We start from the raw sequence: 13,772 nt of genomic DNA, 5'->3' as shown, positions 1-13,772 counted from the left end.
GCTGAGTGGGGGTAACTAATCTATGAGGGGAGAGGTGGGGAATTGAGACTGCCGCTTTTGCCCCTCCCCCTTGCTAAACTGGGTTATACACACATCACATACACGCATATCTCGCCAAAGCGGTTTGCTCTCCGCGAAGGCGAAACCGCGTGACAAGGACAACACCCCCCCCGCCGCGCGCCCCTAATGGTAGGAGCCGCCCAGCCGGTGTCCGCGCAGGCGCGCTCTGTCTCTAGAGGCTCGCTTGAGGGAGGGGAGCGCAGTCGTTTCTTGTTTGGCGGGAGGGAAGGAAGGCGGCGGGAGCGAGGCGCTGAGGGAGAAAAGAGCGGCTATTTTCTGTTTTTATCCGGCTCAGCCATGTCGTCGCGTCAGCGGAGCCCGCTCGGTGGCCGCGCTCACAGTAGGTGCGTGTCCTCTGCCGCCTCCTGAGGGGAATTGGGGGGTGGGGTGGGGGCGGGGAGGGGTCTGGAGGCGACCCAGGCCCCGCTTTGTGTCGAGGGCCGCCTTTCGTGCCTCAGCCGGCGAGGCGAAGGGAGGGCGCCGTGAGGGGGCCGAGAGGGCCTTGAAACTCCTTCCCACCCCAACCCCCCTCCCATTCCCAAAATCTGCCTTTTATGGTTTCTGTGAAGTAGGTCACCGAGAAGGAAGGAGACCCTGGTAAGGCAAATGAGGGAACCAAGAAGAAAGGAGAAATATTTGTTTGTTTATGCGAGTAACGCCCCCCCATTTCATAATTTTAAGTTATTTTTTATTGATAATAGTTCAGCCATCGTTTATTATAATCGCTAAGATAATATAATAATAATTCATTATTTATACCCTGCCCATCTGGCAGAGTTTGCCCAGGCACTCTGTGCGGCTCCCAACCAAGTGTTAAAAACAGTACAGTGTTAAATATTAAAAACGTCCCTGAATTTCTGTCTTATTTGCCGATGTTCTGAGAGTTCATTTTCTTGTGTGCTGTTCCAGTAGGCTGTGGAACAACAGATCGACTGGACGCTTTGCGATTTCCGAAATGGAGGAAACTCTAAACTGGAGGGACTCTTTGAGAGAACAGCTCTGCTTATGAAACGGTCTTAATAAGGCCGCCTTTCTCAACCTTGGGTCCTCGGATGTTGTTGGACTACAACTCCCATCATCTGTGACTGCTGGCTAGGGATGATGGGAGTTGTAGTCTAAGAACATCTGGGGACCCAAGGTTGAGAGAGGCTGGTCTAGGGGGTACAGGAGAGACTCTTTGTGCTAAATGTTTGTCAATAAATATTCCACATCGAGGGTGCAGTTTTAAGATGTGCGGTTAAAATGCCAACATACAGTATTTTGTCAAGTCATCTGAGGGCGGGGTGTTTTTTTATAGATTATCCCCCCTCTTCTCTCTATCCACATATTTAGTTGTAAAGTCCTCAGAGGGCATAAGTAGAACAATTCAATTAGGATTTAAATTTTATATTTTTATGTATACCGGCTATACCTGCAAGTCAATGTGGTTCACAGGATAAAATCACAATATAAAAACACAAAATGCATAATCAAAATAAAAACGAGAATGGCAGCCCAATAACAACCCCACAACCCTCCCCAACAAGCATTTTCTAGCAACTTTATAGTCTACATATACAAAATTGTTTACAGTTTCACTTTCTGATTGCTTCCTCACAGACCACCAGCTCGTTGGACTCAAGGAAGGAAGCGTGGAGCAGATGGCAAACACAGAAGCGCACATGATCCAAGCATGTCCAATTCTGATGATAAAAATACATGCAGTTTGTCAGACAGTAGGCCAGATAGGTATGTATATAAAGTATGCTGAACTTAAAGCACAATTAAAGTTTTAATGCATAGATGATATGCAGTAATTTTTGACAACTGATTATGCACTTGCAGCATACCAGGTGTATACTGCACTTTTAGAGGATGTTAAATGCAAAAATTCAAATTGAATTGTTTAATTTGTGGGCCTACTGGCACAGGACACATTTTATTGTACTTTTAAAAATATTGTTTTAAAGCTTCATTCTATATTTATTGGGATTTGGTTTATAGTTTCACAACACCAGAAGGCCATAAACCCCGTTCACGATGTTCAGACTGGGGAAGTGCAGTTGAAGAAGATGAAATGCGGACTAATGTTAATAAAGAAATGGCAAGGTATGACTGCATAATTCATTAAAAATATTTGTTGGGGTGTAGAAATATTCAGTGGCTGCCTACTACTGATGAGATCAAAACCACCAGAGTGCCTATATTACGCAAATCCAATTGAAAAAAACGTAATAGGCTGTATGATAACAATTACAAAGTTACCGTATTTTTCGCACCATAGGACGCACTTTTTCCCTCCTAAAAAGCAAGGGAAAATGTGTGTGCATCCTATGGAGCGAATGCAGGGGGGAGGCACGCGGGAAAAGCCCTCAAGAGCCGCACACAAGCTTCATGCGCTCTTGCGGGCTTTTCTCCAGGAGGGAGAAGGGACTGACTGGCCGCATCAGTCCCTTCTCCCTCCTGGGGGAAAAGCCCCCAAGAGCGGCGCCCTCTTTAAAGGCTGTGTGGCTCCTGCAGGCTTTTCTACGAGGTGGGGGAATCCCCCTACCTCCCAGAAAAGCCAGGAGAAGCCGCGCAGCCCCTTTAAAGAGCGTGCGGCTTCTGCGGGAGGTGGGGGAAGCTGCAGCACATTCCCTCCTCCCGGGCTCCCTTTGAAGCTGCAATGTGGGAGGGGAGCAGCTTACACTTGTGTAAGCAGCTCTTCTCCCACTTTCCTGCTTCAAAGCAACTACGGAGGAGGGAAGGAAGGGGACCATGGATCCTCCACTGCTTGCGGCTGCAGAGGATTCCCTCCTCCTGGGCTCCCTTTGAAGCAGCAAAGTGGGAGGGGAGCAGCTTACATTCGTGTAAGCAGCTCCTCTCCCACTTTCCTGCTTCAAAGTGGAGGGAATCCACTGCAGTTGCGAGCAGAGGATCCATGGCTCCGCTTCCTTCCCTCGAAGCAGGGTGCAGGGGGAAAGAGGGCAGGAAATAGATGCTGGGCAGGAAGACACAACCACACTTTGACCACTGAAAGTCCACCCCGGCCTTCCCAGATTTCCACTGAGACGGCCAGGCTAATCTCGATGGCCATAAGTCAGGCTCAGCATTATTAACTGGACTTAGATAAGCCATGGTTCCCCTTCCTACCCTCCTCTGAGGCTCAATTTAAAGCAGCAAAGTGGACAGGAGCCGCCTGCTTTGCTGCTTTAAATAATTTAGTGCAACATTTGATTCAGAATATTTTTTTCCATATTTTCCTCTAAAAACTAGGTGCGCCCTATGGTCAGGTGTGCCCTATGGAGCGAAAAATACGGTATCTACTAGAAACTACTTCTCAGAAATTAGATACAGCTTCTCATTGTGTCAAAATCAACATCGTGAAATAATATATTGAAATTATGTCATGATGTTGATTTTGACAGTATGAGAAGCTGTATCTAATTTTTGAGAAGTAGTTTCTAATAAATAACTTTGTAATTGTTATCATACAGCCTATTACATTTACGTGTTTTAGTACTGATGAGATGGCCAAATTTTAACTGTCTTACTTGGATGCTAGAAGTAGATCTTATTCTGAATGTGGGAGCATTGTGATTTATTCCTCTGAGCAGTGAGTTGAGAATAATAATATTGAAAACTCCCATATTCAGAAAAAGACAACATTTTGATCTTTTTCATTTGCCAACAAAAACAATTATTGATTATGTTATATTGTACAGAGTTATAATATTTGTACAGAGTTATAATATAACTATAACTTTATTATTGTAAATCTTTGAGAGACGATAATTGGTCTGTAAAGTGGGATAAAATATAGTAAAACAATTACGTAATGATAAAACTACCCATTTTGGATAAGTGTATTGGTATGCGAGCAGCCTGAGAAGCGACCTAGTAAGCTATATTAGTTGATTGCTTTTTGTTATTGTCTTAGATCTTCATGGGCATTGCAGCTAGGGAGGGGAAGGTTAATCTTCCCCAACCACAATATCCCTAAAGATCACCTCTTCACCTGCACAGGAATTTATGCTTGCAAAATATCCACAACAGTTAAAAGGCTGTTTTCAATCCTAAATGGAGGTGGGGAAGGGGTTCTAGCTGTGCATGGGAAAGGAAGGGCCATGGCTTTCCAGCAGTAATATCTCCAGGCCTCCTGCACTGAAATGCTTGCTTTCTATTGCAAGACTGAGTGAATCTGTCTTCTTTGTTGAGGGATGCTTAACATTTGGGGAGTATAGCTCAAGTAGGGAAAATAAATTAGGAAATGATTATTATGGTCTGCTTGAATAAAACAATTAAAGCTATTTATTTATTGTAATTATGATTGAAGGATTTACATCTTGTTTTCTAATAATATTTTAAAGCTATTAACGTTATGTGTAGTAATTTTCTTAATTAAGAAAAGGGGAATACTTTTTGAAGTCTAAATGATACAGAGGTGAGGGGGCTCCCAAGGATACACCTAGCATGTGGGCCAGTAATTTGCCACCTCTGAGCCACATGGTATCATTGTAATGTTAAAGTTGGTAAATCACTGTTATGAGTGGGATTGTTAAACTGGAAACAAATGCACCTACGCTGTTAAGTGCTTGGCAAAGGATTCCGCTGTAGCTATTACAAGGGCAACATAGCTTAAAGCTGAATGCAGTAATGACGTCAGATGTAAAGGTTTTTGGGAGAAGCTTCCAGTTTCTTAACTTGGAGCAACTGTTCTGATTATGAAGAGATTGAATGAGTTCTACTCAACTGAGTCTTTATTAAATAAGCCTCAATATCAGGTGACCAAGATTTAACGTTTCAGCAGTTAGCAGCCTTATGTAAAGGTCCTGCATCTTCATACTGTAATAGAGTGGCTATGATATTAAAATAGTGGAAATGTGTGCTAAAATAAAAGTACATTTTGTAGATACAAAAGAAAACTCTTGATAAATGAATATGGAAGAGAGAGGAAGCTGTCTTCTGGAAGGTAAGAGTCAAAAACTCATCTGTTGGGTGTGGTGAAATGCTTATTTTGAACTGTACTGTTTTTCTGGTTAGCTATGAAAAAGCTAGAGCTTTCCTGTTCTTTAATGTATCGTCTGTTTAGCCCTCATTATCAGTCCTTCACTAGTGAGTGCTTTTACTCAACCCTTCAGCATGCTTTGGAGGTGGCTTACAAAATAACAATATAAAATACTGCACCCACAATATAAAATACTAGAATCTTTCGTTCTAGAAGTTGCATAAATCTCAAACCAAATGTAACACAATTTTAGTTTTAAAAGCCTAGAAAAATAAAAAAGGTATTTGCCTGGCACCAAAATGAGAACTCTCTCATTTTTAGGGAAGCCTCTCAGGACAGAGCATTGCAAAGCTAGGATACCATTACAGAGAGGTGATGGCCCACTGCCCCAGATGGCAAAAGAATGACCTTTGCTTAAGATTTTACTGTACAGACATGCACATGTAAGATAGGTACCCCAGGTGCCTTCAGGTACCCCAGTCCTAAGCTGAGAAGCGCTTAAAAACAAACGCCTTGAACTGAGCCCAGGGTATTGATTGGGGTCTAGTTAGAATTGGGAGCCACTGGTTTAGTATGATCATAACACATAGCCCCAGTAACCGTGTTTTGAATTAATTGGGGTTTACAAACACCTTCAAAGGCAGCCTTTGTGTAAAGTGCATTACACTAGTCCAATCTAAAGGGTACCACCAGAGCATGCCAGTGTGATGTAGTGGTTAAGAGCGGTGGACTCGTAATCTGGTGAACCGGGTTCGCTTCCCCGCTCCTCCACATGCTACTGCTGCGTGACCTTGGGCTAGTCACACTTCTCTGAAGTCTCTCAGCCTCGCTCACCTCACAGAGTGTTTGTTGTGGGGGAGAAAGGGAAAGGAGATTGTTAGCCGCTTTGAGACTCCTTAGGGTAGTGATAAAGCAGGATATCAAATCCGTCGTCGTCGTCGTCCTCCTCCTCCTCTTCTTCTTCTTCTTCTTCTTCTTCTTCTTCTTCTTCTTCTTCTTCTATATAGCAGAGTGGGTGGAGGGTTTAGGAGGGCAGTACAGCATCCCACCACCATCTATGCGCAACTGCATTTATGTTGGCCCCTGCTAAATAAATAGTTTGGCCTCCCCTTGTTCAGGGCTTCTGCCTGAGTGAGGGATGGCTGCCTGCGATCAACCAGTAGTGCAGGGTGGGATGTGCCTTCTCTCTGCTTCTCCTCCATTGCGTGCCTGCACTCCCCTCCTGGCACCAGTTCTGGTGGCGCCCTTCTTGCACTGGTTCCTTGCAGGCAGACAGGCTGGGCAGCGACCCTGAGCAATTTCCAGGCTGAGTCCTCCCTGTGTGCCTTCCTTAAAAGTGGGGTGCTCCCCACTTTACGTAATTACACTTTATGAGTGTAGGGGCCTGGAACGTAACCCCTGTGTAACTCGGGGGACACCTATACCATATTGTGTTACAGTTTCGTTAGTATTTATATAGTGCTGTTAACCTGTCATGAAAAAGGTAGATTAAAAAAATTAAAATCAACATTATATTTACAGTTCTGACTCCAAGGAGTCCACAGCAGCAGTGGAACTTGAGACGGATGAGGCTGTTCTGATGAGGAGACAGAAGCAAATAAATTATGGGAAGAACACACTGGCATATGACAGATATATTCGAGAAGTTCCAAAGTATGTTTTCTTGTTTACCAGGAACATTTGGGTTTTCTTTTATAACTTGCTACTGGTTTCATTGCAGACACTTATGGCAAGCATAAAGTATGGCTTGATTCTAATATACTGCCTTCGTTAAAGAATATAGCTATTTTTCACCCATAGTCTTATTTTAGTTAAATTTTTGAATATGTTTTAGCATTTCTGTGATTACTCACTTGAACAGGTCAGTTGTCTTTTGAAGTATACAGGCAGATAATGTTCTAAATTGAATCATTCAGATATGTGTTAAATTAAGCAACTGTTTTGCTAAATTGCTAAAGGCAATAGTAAGCAGAAAGAATGACACTAATGAAGTGAGATTTTGATTAATTAAAAATTACTGTAATTAATACTTCCTCTTGCATTTGGAATAAAAGCATGGCTTGGATTAAAATGCCATGTAAACAGTTTTTAATTTTTGTTCCAGGTGTCTACGAGTTCCAGGGGTTCATCCAAGGACTCCCAATAAATTTAAGAAATATAGCCGAAGATCCTGGGACCAACAAATCAGACTGTGGAAAGTTGCACTTCATTTTTGGGACCCTCCTGGTGAGAGAAGTTGTGACATGCAAGTAATGTAAGTACCAGGTATCTTTAGAGTGAATAGAAACTAATAACTTAAAAGAATGAGGGACTGTCTGTTTAGATCTTAAGAATTTCAGTTATAGTGATCTTCTCCTTAATATAGCTAGGTTTAAGAGAGTTATTCGGTTTAGACTTCGTTTTATAGCAAAGTTTAGCATATAATCTGTGTAACGGGTGAGTTTAAGAATATTGATTTTCAATAGCATTTATACACATATAACTGTGTGACTCAGAACTAAGATTGCCTTAACTCCCAGAAGTATGTGAACTGTTAAAGGTTTTAAAAACCAGCATTGCCAAGCTTAAGTAGCTATCAAAATACAGCTGTGGGGCCAGATGTATAAACTTGGAAACCATAGGCCTGGAATCTTGGTTCTGATCACTCATAGACATTGCTTGGGCAATATATAACTGTCAAAAATGAATAACTGATAATTGCTTTTCTCCCCTCATAGTAGTCCTGTTGATCTTGGTGACATGGAAACAGAATCTATAGGAAGCAATTCTGCTGGGTCACAAGGAAGCTCTCAGGATAATGATGTAAGTACTTTGAAGCCTGGAATAAATATTTTGTTAGTCCTGCTTCAGTATCCATTACTGTTAGGGTGCTAGATCACTGATTAACCCAATCTTGCAACAAAGTCTGAAAGGTACCAGCTGCTTGCCAAAAGCTAGTGGACTGCCAACAGCTGATGCACTGCTGGGTTTGTTGATGTTGAACTACCCAGTATCTGCTTATTTTTGTCTCCAAAACTACCTCATCAGGGTACATAGCACCTCTATTTTTTCCATAGGCATTGTAAAACTCTTCTTCCCTTGCGTTCTCCACCTTCCCATACCTCTTCGGTCCCTCTTTTCTCTGCCCACCCAGTAAAGAATGTGTTTCCCCTTCCTTTAGTATGTTTGTGTATGCTTTTCCCACCACCTCACATAATTGCATTTGTCATTTCTCTCTTCCCACCCCGCCAACATTTTCTGCCTTTAGTATACAGCCCTTGCTTTGCTAGGTGATACACTTTCCTTAACCAGATTGACATATCTGACAAAAGTTGCATTATGAGCAATTTTCAGAGTGACCTCCCACCATAAGTTAGAATAATTTTAACTATTATGGCATCACAGCGCTTTAGCAATTGTAGAGGAAGAGGCTTCACAAACAACGGGAAGTTGATGATCAGTTTTCCTTTTCCATTCCCACATAGCACGGACATTATTTTAAGTTGTTCTGTGTCTTCAGAGGAATAATTGAAGTGTCACATTACAGTATAGAACATAAAGGTTTACAGGGGAGAAAGGATGATTTGTACAGTCATAGGAAATTAACAAAAGGGGGAAAAGGATGATTTGCACAGTCATAGGAAATTAACAAAAGGGGGAAAAGGATGATTTGCACAGTCATAGGAAATTTACAAAAGCTGAGATAAACAAAGGTTGTGGTTCAAAATCTTATTGCCATTGACTGCTGCTGTGATGTCATGAATGATTCAATATTATAATTGCTAAGATTTTCTTTACGAAAGACCTGGAGGTGTAGAGGTTGTGGCTTTTTGTGAAAAGTGCAGAGAAAAGAGAATAATTTCAGTAGTTAAGTTATAAGTGAAGGTGTGATGCAATGATGGCATAAAAAATGAGGTTTGAGTGAGTGAGTAGTAGATAAAGGGTGAATGTTGGACAGGAAGGGAAAATGTCTTAAATTTTCACAGATCTGCCTTTTTCTTCCTGAGAAAAACCCTAATGGTGTGAGGGAGAGGTATTCAGAACTTGGGGAAAATTTAAGCCATCTAGTTGCCCTTATGTGCTATTGAATCCCCTTGGCAAGATACAATTCTTTACAGTGGTACCTCTGGTTACGAACTTAATACGTTCCGGAGGTCTGTTCTTAAGCCGAAACTGTTCTTAACATGAGGTGTGCTTTCGCTAATGGGGCTTCCTGCTGCTGCCGCACTGCTGGCGTGCGACTTCCGCTCACATCCCGGGGCAAAGTTTGCAACTAGGGGCATCTACTTCTGGGTTAGTGGAGCTCGTTACCCGAAGCATTTGTAAGGAGGACAGTATGTAACCTGAGGTTCCACTGTACTTTGGAAAAAAATTGCACTAATGATCAACAGAGTGTGTTAAGAATGAATACCCAGGAGTGAGATTTTCCGTACCCCACTTAGAGACAATTGTAGCTAAGCAGTATATGAATAGTTCAAATAAATAAATAGTAGTTTATCTATTTGTCTTGTTTGTTAATCGAGTTTTCCATTTGTTTTAGGAAAACTGTACAGGCACACCCACTAAAGTGAGAAGCATTGACCACCTGGTGGAAGATGAATTTGAGCTGGAGACATGTTAGGTTTTGACATACTTTATGACTGCAAAGCATGCATTCTACTGGCTGCTTTTTGAGAAAGGAATGTCTTACTCAGAAGACACATACACCTGAAACTGTCTTATCTAACAGTCTGGAGAACTGGAGTATGGCAGCTGTGAAATTGCAATCAATGTTTTCGCCTGACTACTTTTTTTTATACAAAGCATAAAACTTGAGTTATATGTAATTGAGTGATTGCCTAATTTTATGTATACTCAGGAGGTAGCTTTATAAACAGTTTAATTATACTTCAGAAGATAAACCAGCCCAGACAATGTTGACACACTTGAAGAGCTTGAACACTTGACACATTAGAAGGAGAACTTCAGCATCGGTGCTGAGCTATTGGCTCTTGTCCATAGACAAAGAATATGATAGGCAGCAAGTAGTAGTTCTCCAGTCTGTCCTATAATTCATATTGCAAAGGACCACTTATTGATAGCACAAGGCGGTGGCATTTTATGCCTCTCGAACCTTTGTGTCCTTCAGATATTGACAACATGTGTGCAATAACAAGGTAATGAGTGTGAACAGGCTCTTTATGATAAAAGGCTTTGACCCAGTTTCCAGGTCCACCTTATGGTGTCAGCTCTCAAGTTTATTCTGAATTGATGCTTGTAAATAGTTGTGTGCAGAACTTCACTAACTTTTAAAGAAGAATTAATGAACAGAACTTTGGAGACTGTTGACTTATTTTTTTCATAATGTAAAGCTATAGACTTTTTACTAAAACAGTTGCTGTTTTGTATGGGATAAGGCATAAATAAAGCAAGTACATCTTTATGTGTATGGTGCAAACACTGTCATGAAAACATTCTACAAATAAGATGCAAAGAGATGAAAGATCAAATTCTGAGGCTACTTTAATCAGTGCTGTCATTCCACCTGGAAACTGATGATCACAGTGCCAGCATGTTAGGTAGATTTATTGCTTTATTGTTCGGCGCCCAGCCACGCTTCCCCTGCGAGCCTCTGTGGCCTCTGTTTACGCAGGGTGGCTTTGTGGCGGTCGTAAAGCAATTGGCAGAATTATGCATCGGTGTGTGTCGAGAGAGCAGTAATCAAGTCCCACACGTTTCTTCTGTCCTAATATCCCTTTATTTGCTCAAAAGTAGCATATTTACAATTAATAACACCACCAGATTCAAGCTGCATTTTCTCTGCGTGCTTCTCTCAGTTTGCAGCTGCGCAACAAAACTGCTTTCACTTTTCACTCAGCTCACAGCATTCCAAGCTGCTTTCATCACGTCCTGGCGTACTTCCCCTGTACGCGCCTCCTCTCAGCCCCGAGACACAGAAGGTTAACCCTTCACTATACCCAACACCCCCTGTTGTCTCACGCCTGAGGGGAGAATCGACCCTTGGTCGTCCCAAACCCAGACCTTCGCAAAACTCCCCATGTCTTTGGAAGGTGAGTGGCTTCGTGAACCCATCAGCTAGGTTCTTGGCAGAGGGACAATACTTCAGTGCAACTAATCCCTCCTGAACACTGGCACACATTCTGAAAGCAAATGTCTAGGTGTTTAGTTCTAGCCTTGAACTGACCTGACTGCCAAACACAGGCATGGTTGGTTGTCCTAGAAAACACGTATTGGCTGACAATCCACCTCACAGAGTTCCTGCACCAAGCAAGCATAGAACTCTTACTTCTCTGCACACCTCTGAAAGAGCACTAAACTCTGCCTCAGTGGACGAGAGCGCTATAAGACATTGCTTCTTGGACCTCCATCCGACTTCTGAGTTCCCAAACTTCACCACTAGGCCAGACACAGACTTGCAATCCTCAAGATTAGCCCAATCCGAGTCCACAAAGCAAGTCAGTTTGACTTGTGCTGGCAACCTAAGACAAAAGTCTTTGGTCTCCTGCAAATACCTCAGAACTCTCTTGATGCCATTCCAGGCTTGCACACTAGGGTTTGAAGCTTCCCTGCTGAGCAGATTGACAGCAAACACTATATCAGGTCTGCTCCACTGGGACAAGTACAACAAACTCCCTAGGGCTGACTGAAACACTTCAGTATTTTCGAACGCAGCGCGTTCTACTTGCTGGCTGTCCTTCACAAAACTAGTCTCCATAGGACTTCTCACTCCTGCACAATCACTCATCCTCATTTTCTGAAGCAATTGCTCAATTTTACCTCTTTGGCTGAGCAAAAAGCTTCCATCCTGTGTACGCTCAACACTGACACCTAGATAGGTTTTGACAGCACCTAGATAGGTTTTGACAATCGTTTACCTAGCTCTTTGGCAAACTTCTCCGCCTGTTCATCTGTTTCTGAGAAAAACAGCACGTCATCAACCCAAATCTGCAAATACTCTTGTGTTGCTCCTGATCCTCTCAAATAAAAGCAACTATCAGCAACACTTCTCCTGAAACCTAGCTCTTCTAAGACTTCATTCAGGCACATGTTCCAGTTTCTAGCAGATTGACGTAATCCATAGATGGATTTGTGCAATCTCCACACAACATCCTGCCTTAAGTTCTCGAACCCCGGAGGAGGAATCATGTACAGCTCCTCCTGGAGATCTGAGTTAAGGTAGGCAACATCCACATCAAAGTGGTTTACTTTCCAGCCTCTGTGCTGTACAAGCTAAAAGCGTTCTCAGAGTCTCTGCTCGTGACGTTGGCGAATACACCTCCGTGAAGTGTATTCCCTTCCTCTGAGTAAATCCTCGAGCAACTAACCTGGCTTTATATTGCGGCTCTCCAGCGTCAGTGGGTTTCAAGCGGTAAACCCAACTGCAACTCACAGCTTGCTTGCCCGGTGGCAACTCTGTGAGTGAGAACACACCTAGATCTTTCATGGACTCCATCTCTTTGTCCATTGCCCTGTGCCACTTGCCTGCTTCTTCCTCAGGTAAACTCTGAATATCCTCAAAGGATTCAGGTTCACATCTGGCCACACCTACCCAGACGCTGGTGGCTTCGTACCGATCAGGAGGCCTCCTTGTCCTCGCTGATCTCAGTGTGAATCCTGGTGACCCTGCTGCTTCACTGGGTCTAGCTAAATCATCCTCAACTTCAGTGTCTTCCCCCTCTGACCTGCTGCGCCTCTTGGGCCTTACAGCTGGTCCAGCAGGTGAAGAAGGCTCACTCTTGGGCTCAAACTTGACACTTGCCTGAGGAGATGTTCTAGGTTCCCCCCTCTGAGGGATCCTGAGCTGTCCCTGCCTTGGACTCTGTCCCTGTGGTGGACCCTGTTGCTCTGGACCATGGTCCCCAGCACCATGTTCCTCTTCCTCCTCAATGTCTGAGTCATAGAACTGCTGTGGAATCACGTCTGGATTAGCGTGCAGACGCTTCCAACCGTCTTGCTCACAGAACTCAGCGCTATTGCTGATAACCAACCTAGACTGGTCTCCACTTGGGTACGCAAACCGCCAGGCCTTTGAGCCAGGCTCATACCCTACAAAGATCATTCTTTTAGATCTTGGCTCACCTTTCTTGCGTAGAGCCTTTGGAATAAGCACCCAAGCCTCACAACCAAACACACGGAGGTAGTGTACCTTAGGCTTCTTTCCACGCAGTAAGAAATACGGTGTGTTTCCTACACTAGAGTTGTACACTCTATTCTGCGTATGGACCACAAATCTCCAAGCTTCAGACCAATATTTCTGGGGTAGCCCTGCATCCCACAGGATCGCAGACACAGCTTCCTGCACCGTCCTGTTCCTTCTCTCTGCCAGCCCATTCTGTTGCGGAGAGTAAGGAGCGGTCAGTCTGTGGCTAATCCCCTTCTCCCTAAAGAAATCCTGTAAAGCAGAACCAGTGAATTCAGAACCTCTGTCACTTTTAAAACCACGAACTTTGGTGGAAAAGGTTACCTCAACTGCGGTGATCCAATCCCTGATCATTTTAGCCGCCTCCCCTTTCGTTTTCAGAGAGAAGGTCCAAGCAGACCTCGAAAAATCATCAATCAAAAGCAGAGAATACTTTGAACCTCCCAGTGACTCAACTGACATGGGTCCACACAAATCTGCATGAATTAATTCAAAGGGTTGTGTGGTCTGCCTCTCTGATTTTGGATATGAGCATGTCACAATTTTCGCCTGTTTACATGCATTGCAATCTAAAAATTTGTCACAAACATTAAATTTGCACCCTTGTGTCAGCTCTGGTGCTTTCTG

The 13,772-nt window shown here is 43.3% G+C and overlaps 1 protein-coding gene across 2 annotated transcripts; it reads left to right on the top strand.

Annotated features, from left to right (window-relative positions):
• Positions 1–238: 238 nt before the first annotated feature.
• Positions 239–10,427, top strand: SLBP (stem-loop histone mRNA binding protein). Of its 2 annotated transcripts, none has more exons than XM_082223299.1 (8): positions 239–404; positions 1,660–1,788; positions 2,044–2,148; positions 4,931–4,990; positions 6,548–6,679; positions 7,131–7,280; positions 7,744–7,828; positions 9,546–10,427. In XM_082223299.1, the coding sequence occupies exons 1-8, from the start codon at positions 358–360 to the stop codon at positions 9,624–9,626; spliced, it is 789 nt and encodes a 262-aa protein (XP_082079425.1). In that variant the 5' UTR covers positions 239–357; the 3' UTR covers positions 9,627–10,427. The 2 variants fall into 2 exon arrangements, with proteins under 2 accessions (XP_082079425.1, XP_082079426.1); XM_082223300.1 differs by lacking the exon at positions 239–404 and adding an exon at positions 576–657.
• Positions 10,428–13,772: the final 3,345 nt, after the last annotated feature.

This window comes from Podarcis vaucheri (assembly GCF_965113315.1).
Source record: "Podarcis vaucheri genome assembly, chromosome: 5".
NCBI classification, from domain to species: domain Eukaryota; kingdom Metazoa; phylum Chordata; class Lepidosauria; order Squamata; family Lacertidae; genus Podarcis; species Podarcis vaucheri.
This window is presented reverse-complemented; position numbering and strand designations above follow the sequence as displayed.

What these genes read in the sequence shown, in the direction of transcription:
- SLBP (XM_082223299.1), top strand. Translation starts at nt 358, where the DNA reads ATGTCGTCGCGTCAGCGGAGCCCGCTCGGTGGCCGCGCTCACAGTAG. An exon ending in GGTGGCCGCGCTCACAGTAG is followed by an intron (nt 405 to 1,659) that starts GTGCGTGTCCTC and finishes GCTTCCTCACAG; the next exon opens with ACCACCAGCTCGTTGGACTC. An exon ending in TCAGACAGTAGGCCAGATAG is followed by an intron (nt 1,789 to 2,043) that starts GTATGTATATAA and finishes TTTGGTTTATAG; the next exon opens with TTTCACAACACCAGAAGGCC.